Consider the following 19,058-nt stretch of genomic DNA (forward strand, 5'->3'; position numbering starts at 1 on the left):
GATCCCCAGGGTCTTTCTCACCAAACTAGGGAGATGGGGGGACCTGGGAGAATGACTCAGGACAAAGTCATGTCCACTCTTGGAGGGGTTTGGTGATATCCAGCCTCAGAGTCCAGACCTAGCTCCACCAGTCATGGCTAGGTGACTGCCTCAGTTTCCACATCTATTAAATGGAGGTGGGGTGGCGGGAATAGTACCTCCTTCCTTACAGAACTGCTCTGAACCAAGAGGAGATGATGCACGGTGCCTGGCCCGCAGTGACCATCATATTTTACTCTGTCATTTGTCCAGGGCCCCAAAGTCAACTGCTCACTTAGTTAATTAAATGACTCATCAGAATGGGGCACTTCCCTGGCAGTACCTTGCCAAAGGAGCCAACAGTTTAGTAATCGGAGACTAGATGGTTGGAAGAGAGAGAAATCCAAACACCAGCATGTGTTTATCATTTGTGCTGTTAAGAGCTTCTGTCCCATCATGCATCACCCACGAATGTCTTTGGCAGTGAATAAAGCGTGAGCAGTCATCAGCCATCTTTCATCACAGGGGTGGCAAAGAGGCAGAACACCAGCCCTCAGAGCTTGAACTGCAAGGTACAAGGAAGATAGTCCACTTTTCTGCTTAGATGACCAAACAACAACACACAGCAGTGACTTAGCAAGTGGATTCGGACTCGCAGCAACCCTGTGTATGTGTCTGTGTGGAATTGTGCTTCTATATATAATGTTTTCAGTGGATGATGTTTCAGAAGTAGATGGAACCTCTGGATGGACTTAAACTTCCAACTTTCTCGTTTGCACCACCCAGGAGTTTGAAGAGGCTGACTTTTAACAAGTGTGCACTGTGTGCCAGGGGATGCCCAGAAAACTTCCTGAGCATTGTCGGGGGATATTCCACAGCCCACAGAGTTTGCACTGCCAGTACTACCCACTTTACAGGTGAAGAAAGGAAAACCTAGAAAAGAGGGGAGGAAACGTCCCCCACCGACTCCTAGCTGTAAATGCAAGAGGAAGGACTACTCTGAAGACGGTCCTCATAATCCTCCTTGTTGTTGAGTGCCATCGAGCCAATTCCAACTCATAGTGATCCTGTCATAGTGTTTCCGAGGAGTGGCTGGTGGATTTGAACCACCGACCTTGCAGTTCAAACCCACCTTGCATTCCAGTGCTTGTCCTACCCTGAGTGCACACTAAGATTCCTCTTAATTCTTAAGCTGCATTATGTCTTTTCATTGTTTTATAATTTCAACACAGTGTCCTTTTCCTGTTGTAGTGTTCTTTGACTCTCACAATTGTCCTGGGAACTAGAGTCAGTTCTTCCCATTTTACAGGGAAAGAAAATGAGGCCCAGTAAAATAAACTGATGGGGCAAATGGCCAGGAAGTAGGAGGTTAAGAAACCCAATCTCCTGGTTTCTGGTTCAGTCGACCATGTGCCCCAAGCTGTGCGCCGCAGAGTCAGTTTCAATTCACAGAGACCCTGTGTAGGATTTTCAAGGCCATAAATCTTTATAGGAGCTGAAAGTCACATCTTTCTCCCTTGGAGTAGCTGGTAGATTCGAACTGTTAACTCTGTGGTTAGCAACCCAATGTGTAATCCACTACGCTACCAAGGTTCTAGTTCATCCGGTCATCAGATACAAGCTGTGTACCGTTGAGTGGGTTCCAATGCATATCAATCCTGTACGGGGTTTCCGAGGCTGTAAATCTTTGCAGGACCAGAAAAGCCTCATCTTTGTCTCACAGAGCAGCTAATGGATTCAAACTGCTGACCTTGCAGTAAGGAGCCTCTCTCAAGATGCACTAAGTTACCAGGGCTCCTTGGAGCTGCTCTTCCATATTACAGCATGCCTTGTTGCAAAGTGATACACAGTTCACAAGGTCTGCAACACATGGAGCCGAATCGACAGAGGAGTCACCCAAACCATCATCCCAAGGAAGGTGGTAAGAAACAAAATTCCAAGCTCATCACCATTAAGTCGATTCTGGTTCCCAGTGACCCTGTGCAGGGATTCTGAGACTTCAAGTCCACAGAAGCACACAGCCTCATCTTTCTCCTGCAAAGCAGCTGATGGGTTTGAACTGATAACCTTGTGGTTAGCAGTCCAGTGCTTATCTTACAATGCCACCCAGACTCCATGAGGCGTGTAGTAGTGCCCCCATTCTCAGCAAAGGAAACTGAGGCTCAGCGAGGAGACTGGATTCCAGCAGGTAGGCGTGGAAGTAATATCCACAGCATGTGGGCTGTCCTCAGTTGCTGTGGAGTCGCCTCCCAGTCACCACAGCCCAGCGTAAACACTGCCTGAATGAGCTGACTGTGGATTCGTGCAGACTAGTAAAGTCAGAAAGTCTCACAAACACCAGCACGTCTGCGTCCACCGCTGCTGAGTCCAGTCTCTGTGTAGCGCCTTCCTACCTAGGCGGATCATCTTCTAGCTCCGTATCAGACAGAATTCTGTCTGATCCATTGGGTTTTCATTGTCTGCTTTTCAGAAGTAGATGGCCAGGCCTTTCCTTCTAGTGTGGAAGCTTTGTTGAAACCTGGCCATCATGGATGCCCCTACCGGTATTTGAAATACTGGTGGCACATAACTTGTGCCATCAATCAATTCTCACAGAGACCCCAGAGAGCAGAGTGGGACCACTCCTTTGGGTTTCCAAGAGTGTAAATCTTTATGGGAACAGAGAGCCTCATCTTTCTCCTGTGGAGTGGCTGGTGGGCTTGAACTGCCAGTCTTTCAAGTTAACAGCCAATGTTTAGCCCACTTCCCTTTCTGCATCACAGCAACGTGCATATCAGCACAGTGTGACAAACTGACAGGCAGAGTGATAGCACATTTCCTGGGCAGTTCAGGATATGACCCTTACCCGGGCATTTCAAATCAACCTTGTTCTGTGATGAGATGAGAGCCTGAGATGAACACATCAGTAAAACCATCCTTTGGCGCTTCCTAATAAGATATAATGCGATCTCTCCATTAACTTGGAGGCAAGCAGACATTTCTAGTTTGGGGAATCAGCAGAATCCTCGTTTGAATCTTTTGAAGACACAGCCAAGGTGAGCCTACATTGATGCTGCACCTCATTCACAAGGAAATCCAGTTTGGGATGCATTTTCAGCCAAATGACAGTCAAGAAGGCAAGAGCAATCGTTTTCTTCATAGCACACACGCATTCAGAGCGGAGCTCCTAGACTTCTAACATGGAGTGCTGAGTTTCTGGGTAAACCTCGTCCTGTAGCACAGTGGACTCTGGTGCAGATGAACGAGATTGTCTGGGGGTGCCTTGGTGCCAGACGCTGTACCGAGGAGGAAGCACATCCCTGAGACTTACAGCGTGGCCTGGGTTCCTCTCACCACCTTGCCTGCATGTGTCTACCCTCAAAGGTCTCAACTTGGTTTTCAGTATATTGAATTAACAGTAGCTATACAGGGTCGCTATGAGTCGGAACCATCTCCATGGCACTTAACAAGAGTGGAGCGCTTACTACCTGGAAAGTCAAGTAGCTTCTGTACACTGGGGCCTTTAATCCCTCCAACAAGCTGGCATAGTTAGTTCCATTTCACAAAAACTAAGTGATGAGCCAATGCCCATTGTCAACCATGGGCCCCCAAAACCTGGAGGGGCTAACTTGTGACTCAGTGGTAAGACGGGGTGAGGGTTGTTGAGGGTGTCTCGGCAGATGAGTCAGTACCATCCCTAGCTCTTGCAAGATGATGAGGAACTCTGCAGGGAACAAAACGAGATAAGGGCACCAGAGATGGAAGTAACGTGAACAAAGATCTGGAATGAAAGGCAAGTGATTCAGGTGCCTCGTTACCTTCTATTTTTAAGTGCCGCCAAGTCAGTTCCAACTCATAGCGACTGTGTGTACAACAGAACACAACACCTCACAGTTACCTCATTATGGCTTAATACAAGAATGAGAGGTCAGGCTTTAAAGGACAGAGTTTTCCTTTGTCACTGTTCTAGAGATTTCAAGTCCAAATCAGGATCTCAGTTGTGTCGACTTTGTCCTTGTAGGCAGGGCCATGTGTTCCTTGACAGTCCTTTCATGTGGTTCATCCTCCCCTGTATCTTGTATCTCAACTGGTTTTTTGTGTGTCTTGGAAGTGATTAGAGTTAGAACCCACCCTACCTGGATCTGATCGAATGAGCTCCAGACAGCTTCTGTTTCCTGTCTTCATTCTCAACATGACTTGGGTTTGAGCACGTGTTTTAGTTACTTGGCTTCATTCCCTCTTAACTTCCCAGTTTGGTGTTGGAGTTGAAGTCCATGGCTTCTTCAGAACTGGTCATCACATCACATTCCCACACAACCTCTTCTCTGGGGTCGTTCCACCTTCCCTCTGGCTGGACTCAACAATCATCTTCCTTTCATCAAGTTGTTCTTTGGCTCTGAGACAACTAAGAACCCCTAAGAAGCTTAGCAACACAGATCTTCAATTATTCTTTCAGATCAAGCTATCGCTGTATAGAGTTTGTGATGGCTTCAAAGGAAAGACAAGGATAATTAAATCACAACTATTTGAACAGAACATGGAACACTGAATGGTTTAAAATTAAGAAAGATGTATGACAAGGCTGTATTCTTTCACCATACTTACTCAACCTATATGCTGAGCAAATAATCTGAGAAGCTGGGTTACATGAAAAAAAATTTGGCATCAGGATTGGAGAAAAACTCATTAACAACCTGCCATATACAGATGATACAACCTTGCTTGCTGAAAGTGAAGAGGACTTAAAACATTTACTGATGAAGATCAAAGAGCACAGCCTTCCATATGGATTACATCTCAATGTAAAGAAAACCAAAATCCTCACCACTGGACCAATAAACAACATTCTTATCAATGGAGAAAAGATTAAAGTTGTCAAGGACTTCATTCTTCTTGGATCAACTATCAACACTCATGGAAGCAGCAGTCAAGAAAGCAAATGACGTATTGCATTAGGCAAATCTGCTGCACAAGACCTTTTTAAAGTGTTGAAGAGCAAAGATGTCAGCTTGAGGACTAAGATGTGCTTGACCCAAGCCATGGTATTACTTCAGTAACCTCATATGCATGCAAAAACTGGACAGTGAATAAGGAAGACTGTAGAAGAATTGATGCCATTGAGTTATGGTGTTGGAGGAGAATATTGAAAGGGCCATGGGCTGCCAAAAGAACCAATAGATCTGTTTTGGAAGAAGTGCAGCCAGAGTGATCCTTGGAAGCCAGGATGGCCAAACTTCATCTCTCATACTTCAGACATATTGTCAGGAGGGACCAGTTGCTGGAGAAGGATATCATATTTGGTAAGGTGGAGGGTCAGAGAAAAAGAGGAAGACCCCCAGTGAGATGGATTGGCCAAGTGGCAGTATCGATGGACTCAAGCGTCGCAACGGTAGTAAGGTTGGCCCAGGATGGGGTAGTGTTTCGTTCTGCTGTGCGTAAGGTCGCTATAAGTCAGTGCCGACTCAATGGCACCTAACAACAACAACAACAATAACATGCAGGTAAAAACATGGAGAGACATTCTAAGGGATTAGGGGCACTTACACAAAGCAGTGACTACATTTGGGTAGTGAATGTCCCTACAGCCAAGGCAAAGACAGAAATACAAGGCATGGCATAATTAGCAGAATTATCTAAATGGTAATCATGCCAAATTTCTGTAAGAGACCTTTTTTTTATTAAACCTTTAAACTGAAGGGTGATATCATCTCAGAGACCATTGCCAAGAAAACTTTCTGCACTGCTTGGTGGGAACGTTCTTCTATATCTGGGCTTTCCAATACAGTCTTCGCTAACTACCTGCTGCTACTGAGCTCTTGAAATGTGGCTTGTGGTTGTTGTTGTTGTTGTTAGGTGCCATCAAGCCAGCACCAACTCATAGCGACCCCATGTACAGTAGAATGAAACAGTGTCCGATCCTGAGCCAACCTCACCACCACCGTTGCCACACTTGAGTCCATCGATGCTGCCACCTGGCCAATCCATCTCGTTGGGGGTCTTCCTCTTTTTCTCTGACCCTCCATCCTACCAAGCATGATATCCCTCTTTGGCAACTGTTCCCTCCTGACAATATGTCCAAAGTATGAGAGATGAAGCACGGCCATCCTGGCCTCCAAAGAGCACGCCGGCTGTACCGCCTCCAAAACAGATCTATTGTTGTTGTTGTTGTTAAGTGCCGTGGAGTCAGTTCTGACTCATAGTGACCCTGCACAGGGTTTCCGAGGCTATAAATGTTTACGGGAGCAGAATGCCTCATCTTTCTCCCTCGGAACCGCTGGTAGCTTCGAATTGCTGACCTTGCGGTTCACAGCCCGATTGGTAACCACTACACTATTGTTGTTGTTAGGTGCCATCAAATCAGTACTGACTCATAGCGATGTTATGCACAACAGAATGAAATGCTGCCCGGTTCTTCGCCAACCTCACAATCGTTGCTACGTTTGGGCCCATCACTGCTGCTACTGTAACTATCCATCTTCCTCTTTTTCTCTGACCCTCCACCTCACCAAACATGCTGCCCTTCTCTAGGAACTGGTCCCTCCTGATTGTATGTCTGAAGTATGAGAGACAAAATTTGTTCATTCTGGCTTCCAAGGAGCACTCTGGCTGTACTTCTTCCAACACAGATCTGTTTGTTCTTTTGACAGGCCATGGGACTTTTAATATTTTTCTTCTAACACCATAACTCCAATGCATTAATTCTTCTATGGTTTTTGTTATTTCCTGTCCAACTTTCACATGCATATGAGGTTACTGAAAATACTGGCGTGGGCCAGTCGCACCTTTTCCTCTGTGTCTTCAGGTGTCCTTTTCTGTCTCTTGTAAGGACGGCATCATCAGATTTAGAGCCTGCCCTACTACAGTATGATCGCTTCTCGAGATCCTCACCTTAAATATATCTATAAAAACCCTTATTCCAACTAAGTTCATGTTCTGAGATTCTGGGCGGACATGATTTTTTTTTTTTTTTTGGGGGGGGAGTTGGGGGGACACTATCTTATTGTGCCACCAGTATTTCAAATACCAGCAGAACCACACATGAAGGAGAGATTTCAGCAGTACTTCCAGACTGAGACTAGGAGGAAAGACCTGCAATCCATTATTGAAAATCAGCTAATGAAAACCATATAGATTACAACAGAACACTGTCCAATACAGAAGGCACAGGCATACCAACTATCAAGTAGCTGGCACAGGGCTGGCTAACGTTTCATTCTGTTGTACTGAAGATCTGGGTCAGCTAAAGGACAGTTAACAACAACAACAACAACATCCAGCCCACTACAGAAAAGCTAACTCTTCCAACTGACTATACAGCTGCATGTTTAGTATCTGCAGACAAACCCAGGGCTGTGATGTACCCACACTGCTTTGTGTATCAAATCTATAATAAAGTCAAAGGCAGACTGAAAAGAAACCCAACCCATCTCTGATATTATTAAATCTAGTTGGAGGGCACAGAGAGCCCAGGAAATGTTTCTTGTCATCCCTATAGACTTCATATTCCATAGACAAGGTTATAGAGTTGGCCTGAAAAGCAATTTTGTGTAATCATTTACCAAAGAGGAGGAAGGAAAAAGTCATTACAGAGCTCTTACTGAAGTTCACTAGCAATATGCCTGCACTATCCTCTTCTGGTACCGAAGAGCTGCGTGGGATTGATAAATAGCTGAGTTTGGCCCAACTGCAACTCTACCCAGATGCCTGTAAATATTGCAGAAAAGAGCCCTCAGAAAGTCGGTGGGTGTTGCTGATGAGTACTTGTGGAAGCTTCTGTCGGCAAACAAGCAGGCAGTTGGCATCTGCCTCCCTTGGTAGAGGGTGAGCCTGCTTTGGGTAACATTCCTTGGTCTGGCTGATGGATGTTTCATCCTGTGTGTTCTTTTAAAGCAGTGGCTCTCACCGTCTCCCAGGGAGACATGACAGGATGGGAGGAAGGAGGTACTAAAGGCATCTAGTAAGCAGAGACCAGAGATGCTTCTAAGCATCCTAACATGCACAGGATGGCCACCACCACAAAAAACTATTTGGTACAAAATGTCAAAAGTCATAAGGTTGAGAAACCCTAGCTTAAAGTAATCATAACTTCTTTTAGGATCACTTGTCCATTCATTCACTTTTTCCCCCAGTATATCTTTGTGATTAAGCATAGAACATATCCAAGTAGCCATTGTTCTGTGTGTTGGCAGAGTCCTGAATTCACCCGTCATAAATACGTATTGAGTCCCTGCTCTTTGCTAGGCATGGGGGCCTTGGATGATGTAGTCAAGGTGATTCTTCACATAGGGTTTACATTCTGATGTAAAGGAGACACGATCTTAAACAAGTCAAAAAATGAATGAACAAAATTGCTGGCGTCAGCATACGCAGACCCTGGGTTGGTCAGTGGCCCTGTGAATGGACGAAAATCCAATTCCAAGGCCCTCCTCAGGATAGCGAGCCATGGACCCTGAGGGCCAAAGGAAGTGACCTCCTGATGTCCCGGGTTCTTTGGTTTTTGCGAACTCACTGGTTGGCTACCTCTGTATAATTTTCTTTGGTCCTAATATTGTTCATTCTATGCTTCTAACTCCAGTAATTGTAGCTTCTGAGAAAATGGTTTCTTTTACAATGCCTCTCTTAATGCCTCCACTGTGTTGGCAGTGCGTGGAGTCCTGGGAACAAATTTTTCTGAGGAACAAGCGATAGTCACCTGGGATGAATGTCAGAACTGCTATTTATTTGATTATTCAGTTATGTATGATAACCATGAACAATAATGGGTTTGAAACCCCTTTTTAGAGCTGAGGCAGTAAAAGTTTCCTCAGATAATTCAGAAAGGCCAGGAACAGGTATATTGGGAATATGAGAAAAGGTGTTTAGAGAAAAACTACCCAAGGTTTGTAAATAAAGTGGAATGGTAAATTCTGGGAATGTTGGATTAGAGGATAATAGTGGCAGCCCCATTAAACCGCCTCTGAGTATAATCAGTTTAACCCAGATGCTTTCCTTCCTCCTGAAAGTATATAGAAATGTGATAATTAAGAGCAATGTAGCATTTTAGATAAAGATAAGTGAAGCCTGGTGCCTGAGATCTTACTCACAAACAAAAGTTTGCAAAGTGTACAGAGACAGCGTGGCTCCTTTCAGGAACCTTGCTTTATATTAAGTATCCTTGAGAAACCGCACATTGCTGCTCTAGATCATTTAAGCCTAAAAGTTAATATATAACAGCTTGATTGAACCTTTTTTCTGTAAAAATAAAAATGTTAGATTGTTAAGAAAACCATGAAAATATCTTAAAAGTTGTTCCTGTGAATCATTATATCCTGTTTTGAATGATTAATCACATTTCAGTTCTGTATCCTATCTTATCTAAAGAATCATATCCTCCCTTTTTGAATTACATCCTTCCTTTGTAATAAATCCCTCCCTAAAAAAGAGAATAAAAGTCTGAGGTAGAGTGAGTTCTGTGTGCAATGCTGTGCAATGCTAGGCAATATGTTTGCAGATCTGCCTACCTGCCAGCTTGCATCATATCTGTGTGTCTGTCTTTTTTGTATATATTTCAACTCTATCTTTCTCTATCCCTTTCGCCGCCAGATCTCCCTTCTTCATGACACCCACACTTCCTTATCGAGGCTGGGCCCCGACATAGGACCTCGACACAAAATGATTTCAACGAGTGAGAAATGCAATAGTTAATATCAATCACGGTGAAGGGAGAGAGGTCCTCAGGTGGTTAACATGATCAGCCGCTTAACCAAAAGGTTGGAAGTTCAAATTCACCCAGAAGCACCTCTGAAGAAAGGTCTTGTGATCTCCTTCTGAAAAATCAGCCACTGACAAACCCTACAGAGAACAGTTCAACACTGACACATATAGTATCACCATAAATCAGAACTGAACGATGACAAGTGGACTGGTTTTAAAGGGAGACAAAACGGCCAAAGGAGTAAAGCTGATTCTTGGGCGAGTGAAAAGAATCTTACCCTTTAGTATGTATAAAGCACAAATATACATACATACAGTATCTGAACAAATATATAGTGTATTTATGGGATTCCAATTTCATGGCTGGGTGACTAGGAAAACATACCCTAACAAGCCTTTTCATGGGGGATGATTTGGAAGAAAATACCTAAAAATACCAGGGGCAATAATGAAATGAAAATCAATAAACATTATTCTGTGTCAGCTAATTCCCCCTATTTATTCACCAACACAAGGAGCCCTGGGAGCATAGTGTATTAGGAATTAGGCTGCTAATTGCAAGGTCAGCAGTTCAAATCTACCAATTGCTCCACAGGAGAAAGATGAGGTTTTCTGTTTCTGTAAAGATTTACAGCCTCAGAAATCCTATACAGGGTCACTGTGAATAAGAACCGACTCGACGACACACAGCCACCACCAGCACCATTCACCCACACGTATCCTAATTTATCCAAACTCTTATTGCAACTGACAAATACCCTACTTATTTTTCTTCGCTTCAGTATTTTCTTCCCCTTCTCCTCTTCATCCACCTGAATGTAAGTACCAGGAGGGCCAGGGATCTTGGTCACTTCTCTGCCCCTGGACCTTCAGTATCTGTACAGTGCTGGGAACACAGTGACCACTCAGTAAATGTTTGGTGATTCCACTGCCGTATAGTAGAAAGTACTGTTGCTTTAAGGACTGGACCAACTAAACCCCTTCTGGATTCCAACTGTTTTCTAAGCATAGCCAGATTTTCTGGGTCCATTTGGGCACTTGATTTAATTATATATCCTCCTCTGCCCATAGACAAATGAATCTGCTAACCCTGCCTTTAATTATCCCAGTTTTTTCTCTTCTCTGATCACCAAGAACTCAGTGGACATGTATGTATTCAGCACTTCCCTGTTCTACCGAGATAGATATGGTGAACATCATAAGGACATCTGACACATTAAATATTTTTATGAATTATTATGATAAGCCAACCATCTTAGGAATAACACCTGACTGTCCAACTTGATTTAGCAAGAGGCTGAATCACAGCGAGTATTTGTGATGGAAGGAAGACTGAGAGGAAGCAAAGGACTTGCTAATGATGGTATCTTTGTCAGCTTATGAAGATAAGCTGACAAGCATAAGTCATTATGCTTGTGAATTTCCTACCGTGAGCATGTTGTACTTTTATAATAAGAAGTGGTTGGGTTTTTTAAACCTATTCATGATAATGCAGTGTCAGAGAGGTTCGGTCAAGTACTCAGGATTAGCCCTACTTAATTACACAGTTGTCCCCCCCCACTTCTTTATGGGGGGGTCCTGTACATACAAAAGCCTTCAGATTTGGTCATCTTAGTCTATTTCCAGCAAGGACCACCTGCTTTATTCCCAGGAGGCACTTTCTGTCCCATGGAATTTAGTTTATTGACATTTGCCAAAGGTGTCCACAACCCCCCAAGAAAACACCAAATAAAGCACTTGCGCTCCAAGATAGCTCACCTCTGCAACATGCAAAAGAGATGTATTTCCAAGTACTTAAGGAGTCCTGGTATGGTGCTGTAGGATAAGCACTGAACGGCTCACTGCAAGGTCAGTGGTCCAAACCCACCAGCTGCTCCTCGGAAACCCTATACAGGGTTTGCTACAGATTGGAACCGACTTGGTGACACTTAACAAGAAGTACTGAAAAATATTTTCCAAAACAAACAAAATCTATTCTCCACACACACAAAAATATTTTCCACAGGTCTCATAGGTCCCTGAAGTCAAGATTACAAGGACTTCAAAGGATTTCTTCCTAAGATCCAAGCCACATTATGTCATTTTCTCCTATAAATAGCTACCATGACTGAGTTCCCAAATACCCAAAATTTACCTCATTCTGGGCGTTTTCTAAATCCTTTCTCCTCCTAGCAAGCCCCCTCTGAGTTAACCAGTCCATACTTTAATCTCCTTCAAGGTTACATTAGGGTTCTTCATCAACCAATGGGTGCTTTCAAATGCTAGAATTTCTGGTGGATCACTTAAAAAGACAAGACACAATCCAACAAGTCAGCAACAATGACAGTATCCACCATAACCTCTAACAATGTCTTCAGGGACGGACGCAAACTATTTATAGTTAGTGCACAAATCCTTTCAGGTTTGAGCCACCATCTGCCCTGCCCAGCATCTGTCACCTCTGCAGAAGGAAATAGTATGCAAGACCCTGAAACTTTGCTTGTCATCTTTATGAACCAAGATGAATTTTACCTATTTGGGGAGGATCCAGAGCACATGGCCAGGATGAGCCACGTAGTTTGATGCTAGATAACAAAGCATTTCTTACATCTAAAGCCCTCTACTATGAGACAAAGACTCTTAGGACCCTCATTTAAGACAGGAAAATAACCGAATGAAAGATTTTGTCTGGTATCCCAAAAGCAAAGACTATTGACTTAAGAAAAAAAACCACCATTCTTACCTCCTCAAGGGCCCATAGGGAGTCAACCACGGGCTTGATCTTCTTCTGATTGTACAGCCCTAGGAGTTTGTCCACCACGCCTCGGATTAGGCCGGCACGGCCCTGTTTGAAGAGCAGATTTAAAAGGGAAAACCCAGCGATGACTTTGTTCTCTTCATACAGCTTGATGGGATTCACTTTCTCCACTTGCCACCACTGCAAGGAAAAATGGCACCAGGTTACCAGGCACCAGACCTTAACAATGTCAACATCATCACTGCACACAGCAGGAGTGGGAGGAGCTGCAACTGGGCAGATGCCAGTCAGACAATAGTTGGACTATTCTTTGAAAGCATCTATTATTCTGTGGTGTTGTAGGATAAACACTGGACTGCTAGCTGCAAAGTCGGCAGTTCAAACCCACCAGGCACTCCTGGGAAACCCTATACAGGGTTGTTATGAGGTGGAACTGACTCAACAGCATTTGACAATAGCAACAAAAACATTTCAGTAAGCACAGACGAAAATCACAGGAAACAAGAGACAGTGATCACCGGCTGGGAGAAGTCTGAGATCTACTGTGGTTGCTAAGTGACCGTTGAGTTGGTTCCAACTCATAGCAACCCTGTACAGGATTTTCAAGAAGCAGCTGGTGGGTTTGAACTGCCAGCCTTGCAGCAAGCAGTCCAGTGCTTATTCTGAAGCACCACACCAGGAAAAATTATTTACAAAAACAACAACTAGACCACGTATAAGGAGCTCTAACAGTGCAGTGGGATCAGCACTGGGTTGGTAACTGAAAGGTTGGCAGTTCAAACCCACCTGCAGCTCAGTGGGAGAAAGATGAGGCTGTTGCTTCTGCAAACCCTATCTAGGTCACCCATGAGTTGGAATTGACTCAATGAGTTTGTTAGGCAGTTTGTAACGAAAACATTTAGGCATAGATTTAGGGTCATTGGTTCCGAAGCTAAACCATTTGGGGTTCAATGCTGGCTTTACCACCTGCTCGCTACTATTCTTGGTGTTACAGTATTCTCAGGATGGCTAAGTGGGGAGACACTGCCTCTGAGGCTGTCCGGGAGACTTAAGTGGGAAGCGCTTGGCTGGGCTTACTACAATGATGGTGGTGGTCCTGGACCGATGCAGGAACTAGAGGGGCTGTGAAGTCACAAAGGTTGGTGACAGGTTCTGACTATGGGAGAAGCTTTCCTCGAGGGTTAGCAACAAGACTAAACTTGGAGGTACAAGTGGAAGCCCAGCAACCAAAGAGGAGTTGGGGAGGGTAACACAGAGAGGAATAATATGAAGGGGTGATGAAGCCAGAGCATGGGGACTAAATCCGGGTTCTCACTGGGGGCAATGATGCCCCCTCAGGCATGTTTGGTTATATCTGGAGACATTTTTAGTTGTGATGACTGGGGGAAATCTAAAGGCATGTTATGGGGGGAGGCCAGGTACCTTGCTAAACACCCTATAATGCTCAGGACAGCCCCTCACAACGAACAATCATCCACCCAGATGTCAATAGCAGTTGAGAAACTCTGGATTCAAGAAGTCCTGGATGGCATGTTGTTGTTGTTAAGTACTGTCAGGTCGATTCCGACCCATAGCGACCCTGTATAGGGTTTCCAAGGAGCAACTGGAGAGCTTGAACTACCAATCTTGCAGTTGAAAGGACTTTGTAGTCTGATGCGTTAGCCCACAGCGCCACACCAGGACTCCATTGAAGGTTCTTTGTTGTTTTTGTTAAGCGCCATCGAATCGATTCTGACCCATAACTACCCTGTATAGGATTTCGAAGGAGCAGCTGGTGAGCTTGATCCACTGACTTTGCAGTTCAAACGGCTTTGCAGTCTGACACATTAGCCCACAGCGCCACACCAAGACTCCACACTGATAAATGGAGCTGGCTCTTTTCAGTGTCTCATCTTTCACCCAGACATCAAAATAAGACAATCCATCAACAACCTACAGAAATGGGCTCCAGCTGCTTTGATCTGATTTAATTCCTTTTCCTTTAGTTCCTGTTTTAACTTAGAAAGCCACACGTCCCATTTCTGGAGGGTTCTAAGGAGTAAAATGCTTCATATCAGCTTTAATGTAGACAGCAAGATAGGCGTAATAGGCAATTAGGAACAGGTAAGTTATCTGTGTTTGTTGATACCCTGCTCTGTTCTAAAAAAGATTGAGAGAGCTCATGACAATGAAACATCTTGATTCGCAAAGTCCATTCCCTGAGAGCCCAAGGCATGACCCAACAAGGGCCATCCATTTTCCCATATGGTGTTTGCTACCAAAGGTAAGGCAGGATAAAAAGGAATAATTGAATTCGATTTTCAGGGTATCTACAACACAGCACAATACCTTTTTAAAGTGTTGAAGAGCAAAGAGGTCAGCTTGAGGACTAAGGTGCACCTGACCATGGTATTTTCAGTAACCTCATATGCATGCAAAAGTTGGGCAGTGAATAAGAACGATCGTAGAAGAATCGATGTTTTTCAGTTATGGTGTTGGAGGAGAATATTGAAAGTGCCACAGGCTGCCAAAAGAGCCAATAAATCTGTGTTGGAAGAAGTGCAGCCAGAGTGCTCCTTGGAGGCCAGGATGGCCAGACTTCATCTCTCATACTTTGGACATATTGTCAGGAGGGACCAGTCACTGGAGATGAATATCATGTTTGATAGGGTGGAGGGTCAGAGCAAAAGAGGAAGACCCCCAGTGAGATGGATTGGCCAAGTGGCAGCATCAATGGGCTCAAGCATGGCAACAGTTGTGAGGTTGGCCCAGGACCGGGCAGTGTTTCATTCTGTTGTGCATAGGGTTGCTATGAGTTGGTACCAACTCGATGGCACCTAACAACAACAACAACACCTCCTGAATGTTTGCAAAATAGATGCTTGCTGAATCTGCAATCAGCATAGAGCTGTAGTTAAGATAGTCTGGGAACTAAGTCCCAGCTCTACCACTTACTAGCTGTGTGGCTTTGGGAAAGTCACTTAAGCTCTCTGTGTCTCAGTTTCCTGACTGTGGCTCATGGGAGCGTTCTGAAGGGTCTCATACAGTGGAGGTGCTCTGTCAATGCTAACTCCTCCGATTTCATCTGAAGTCAGAACGGAAGCTTTCGGTTTAGTGAAGATGCTCTCTGAGTCAGGAGCGAGACTGATCTCTCTAAATGTTAACTTCATCTGTTGCCTGGCCATCTTTGCTACAGTCTGAGAGCAAACAGCATACCAATGAAGAAGCAGCCTGAGATCTGTGGGAATTGTAGGTAGAGGTCAATTAGGATAGCTGAGCCAAGCAACTCTGTGTGCTTCCAAATACGCCTCTCTTGAATGTGGAGAAGAAAATTTCTATCCAGAGCCTTCCAGAACAAATCTTCGTTCGATCTGTTCCTGCTCATGAAAAATGCCCTCCTCCAATTTGCTACTGACTGGCCTACTAACATTGGGCCATTGAAGAAGAACCGTCTTCATTCGGAACACTACCATGCATTCTGGTAATTGGCACCTCTGTTTAAGGCAGGGACCACTGGACCCCCATCTGGGTCTGTTTTTATGAATGCCTTCATCGAACGCGCACACACTGCAATTATTTCGTTAACACTGTGTGTCATGATTGTGTATTTAGGAGAGAAAAGGAAAACACTTCCTACAATTGTACGTAATTTGGGACCAATTTGGTTATCCACAGCATTCTGTCAGTTTCCCTGTTAATTACAAGCACAGCAACAAAACAGCTGTGAGTGGTACAAAGCCCGTCTTAAAGGGACACAGTACTGACAGTCCCCTTCTTGAGTCTCCTTTCCTGCTCCGCTTGACATTCTGCAGTTGAGGTGATTAAGAATCTGGATCTCCAGGCTCATATGCAAGAGAAGATTCTTTAATGTAAGTCTCACAAGGGCTGGGAGGACTACCTCCAGAATGCAGGGGAAAGATTTTGGGAAGTAGGGTTAGCGCCGAGGGGGCATTGGAAGATTCTACAATACTGCTCTCAGAATGAATGCCAACTCCCTACCATGGCTTTCCACGACTATCACCGTGTTCAAAATGCTTCCGACCCCTCACTGTATCCCCTTCAGACATTGAGTAACCACCTGCGCTCAGGGTATTCGTCTTCAGTTGATTTGGATCTAGCTCTCTCACTAGAATGTAAGCACCTTGAGGACTGATGATGCTCCAGTGCCCAGCATGGTGCCACACGTAGGAAGAGCTCAGGAAATGCTGGAAACTCAATGAATCCACTGTCCTGGCTGCATGAAGCTGGAGGAGGGCTAAAAGTAAGCACTTAGGAGAGGCAGTGAGTTCCCGGTGTAACGAAGCAGAAATCGATGTCCAAGCCTCACAGAGTTTAGTCTCTAGCAAGTTGGGAATGTCAGCCTGAGAAATAGTCCAGTGGGATGAATGCTCAGGGATGTCACTTCCCAATCACAGACCAAGTGAGCATCACGTTCAGACCCTCATCATCTAAGATCATGGTTGACCACCTTGCCTATGTCTAAACATCTCTTGCCAAAAGAACAAACAAGTCTGTGTTGGAAGAAGTACAGCCAGAGTGCTCCTTGGAAGCCAGGATGGTCAAACTTCATCTCTCATACTTCAGACATATTATCAAGAGGCAGCAATCCCTAGAGAAGGATATTAGGTTTGGTAAAGTGGAGGGTCAGAGAAAAAGTGGAAGACCCCCAACTTGATGGATTGGCACAGCATCAGCAGTGGGTTCAAATATAAGAATGATTGTGAGGTCGGAGCAGGACGGGGCAGTGTCTCGTTCTGTTGTGCATAGGGTCACTGTAAGTTGGTGCCAACTCAGTAGCACCTAACAACACCAAACACCACCTGCTGTGGCATTATAGGGTAAGCACTGGACTGCTAACTGCAAGGTTGGCAGTTCAAACTCACCAGCCACTCCTGAGAAATCCTGTACAGGGCCACTATGAGTTGGAACCAACTGGGCTTCACTCAACAACAACAACAGCTTATCACAGCCTGCCCTGCCTTCCTACTTAGAAACCATTTAATAGGTTAGAGATCCTGAGGCATCTCCAATATCCCAGAGTCACATTAAAAATTGGTTTTCCCCTCGGGCGAATAAAATGCACTAACACTAAGTTCATTTCTGACCAATGATTAAAAATCCAACTCACAAAGAATGACACTTCACTGACACTTACACACCTTGGCGTCTATTAGACCAAAGCAGCCCATCACAGCCCTGTTTACTTGTCACTGAGGAAGGCAGGAATGAAGGCTCCGTGCCAAATGAATGATACAGATGAAGCACAAACAAGATTAGGTCAACGAATCTAAGCAGGAAGAGCTCACAACATGCAAAATGACACATTGCCACAGTACATTACCACGCACAGATACTTACCGATTTTGCAAAGCTAAAGAAGCTCTTGGTCTCCCCGGTCACCATGTTGGATGAACCTGCAAATGGAGGATTCACAGATCAAGCTGTTGTTCATGAAAATCAACATCTCTTGTTACCAAGGAACAGTCGCTGTTGTTTGATCCATAACTGGCAAGAGTGTAAAAAGTAAATTTAATCAGTCTTGGGAAAATGAGGGAAACCCAGGTGTCATGGGGTCTAAGAGAAAGTAATGTTGTTCAAGGTGAACATTTCATTACTCAGGGAGATAGGGCATGCTGCAAAAAGCTCATTTGTGATTTGGGCCTACATGTTAGAAAAGTGATAAAACTGGTGAAATGTCTGTTTGGTTCTGTTCTTGATTGCTGAGGAGGCCTGCCTGAGGCTAACTGATGTCCCTGCATTCAGTTCTCAGGTAACTGATAGGTCTGGGCTCTGTCCTGGGCTGGGATTTTGGAAACTGGGGCTGTCCACTTAGGTGGGGAAGGAGCTGAGTTACAATTGAGATAGCCTGAAAACATGGGTCCAGAAGAAGACCAAGTAAAGTTGTGGTCAGGGCTGACTAACGCGTCATCTCCAGAGATGTCCAGTTGTGAGTTATCTTCAAGGTGATTCCAGCTCACACGGACTCCAGGTGTAGACAGAAAAACTGCTCCACAGAATTTTCAAGGCTGAGATTTTGCAGGAGCGGATCACCAGGCTGCTCTGCTTGGGTTCGAACCGCCAACCTTTCCGTTAACAGTCTAGCCAGCGCTTAAACATTTGTGCCACCTAGGGACTCCAAAAGGAGCTCTGGTAGCATAGTGGTTACGAATTGGGCTGTGAACCGCAAGGTCAGCAGTTTGAAACTACCAGCTCCTCCACGGGAGACAGATGAGGCGTTCTGCTCCTGTAAAGATACACAGCCTCGGAAACCCGGTACAGGGTCGCTATGGGTCGGAACCGACTCCACGGCACACAACCACAGCCATAGGGACTCCCAGTGGGAGCGTGGTGGCTCTGTAAGATAAACACTACTCTAGAACCACAAGATCTGCAGTTCAAACCCATTAGCCATTCTGAGGGAGAAAGATGAGGCTTTCTGCTCCCACAGAGATTTATAATCTCAGAAACCAGAAACTGGGTCGCTACGAGTCAGAACCAACTCGACAGCACTTAACAACAAGTTTCCCAAAGCCGTCTAGGCAGAAAGATAAATGCCATTCAAAGCAAATGGTACGAGGCACTGGGATTTGACAATGAGAAGCATCAACATTCAGAGACAAGATGGAAGGTGGAGTTGGGAAAGATTCATTAA

At 44.8% G+C, this 19,058-nt stretch overlaps 1 protein-coding gene across 1 annotated transcript in view; it reads right to left on the minus strand.

Moving 5' to 3' along the window:
• The window catches only part of VAT1L (vesicle amine transport 1-like), a 183,128-nt gene that overhangs the window by 64,170 nt on the left and 99,900 nt on the right, over nt 1-19,058 (minus strand). The window contains exons 6-7 of the mRNA XM_006860149.1: nt 17,765-17,820; nt 12,413-12,607 (exon numbers count right to left, since the gene is read on the minus strand). Of these exons, the coding sequence (XP_006860211.1) occupies nt 12,413-12,607; nt 17,765-17,820 (251 nt within the window). The remainder of the gene's footprint in view (nt 1-12,412; nt 12,608-17,764; nt 17,821-19,058) is intronic.

This window comes from Chrysochloris asiatica, unplaced genomic scaffold, assembly GCF_000296735.1.
Source record: "Chrysochloris asiatica unplaced genomic scaffold, ChrAsi1.0 scaffold00037, whole genome shotgun sequence".
Taxonomy (NCBI): Eukaryota; Metazoa; Chordata; class Mammalia; order Afrosoricida; family Chrysochloridae; genus Chrysochloris; species Chrysochloris asiatica.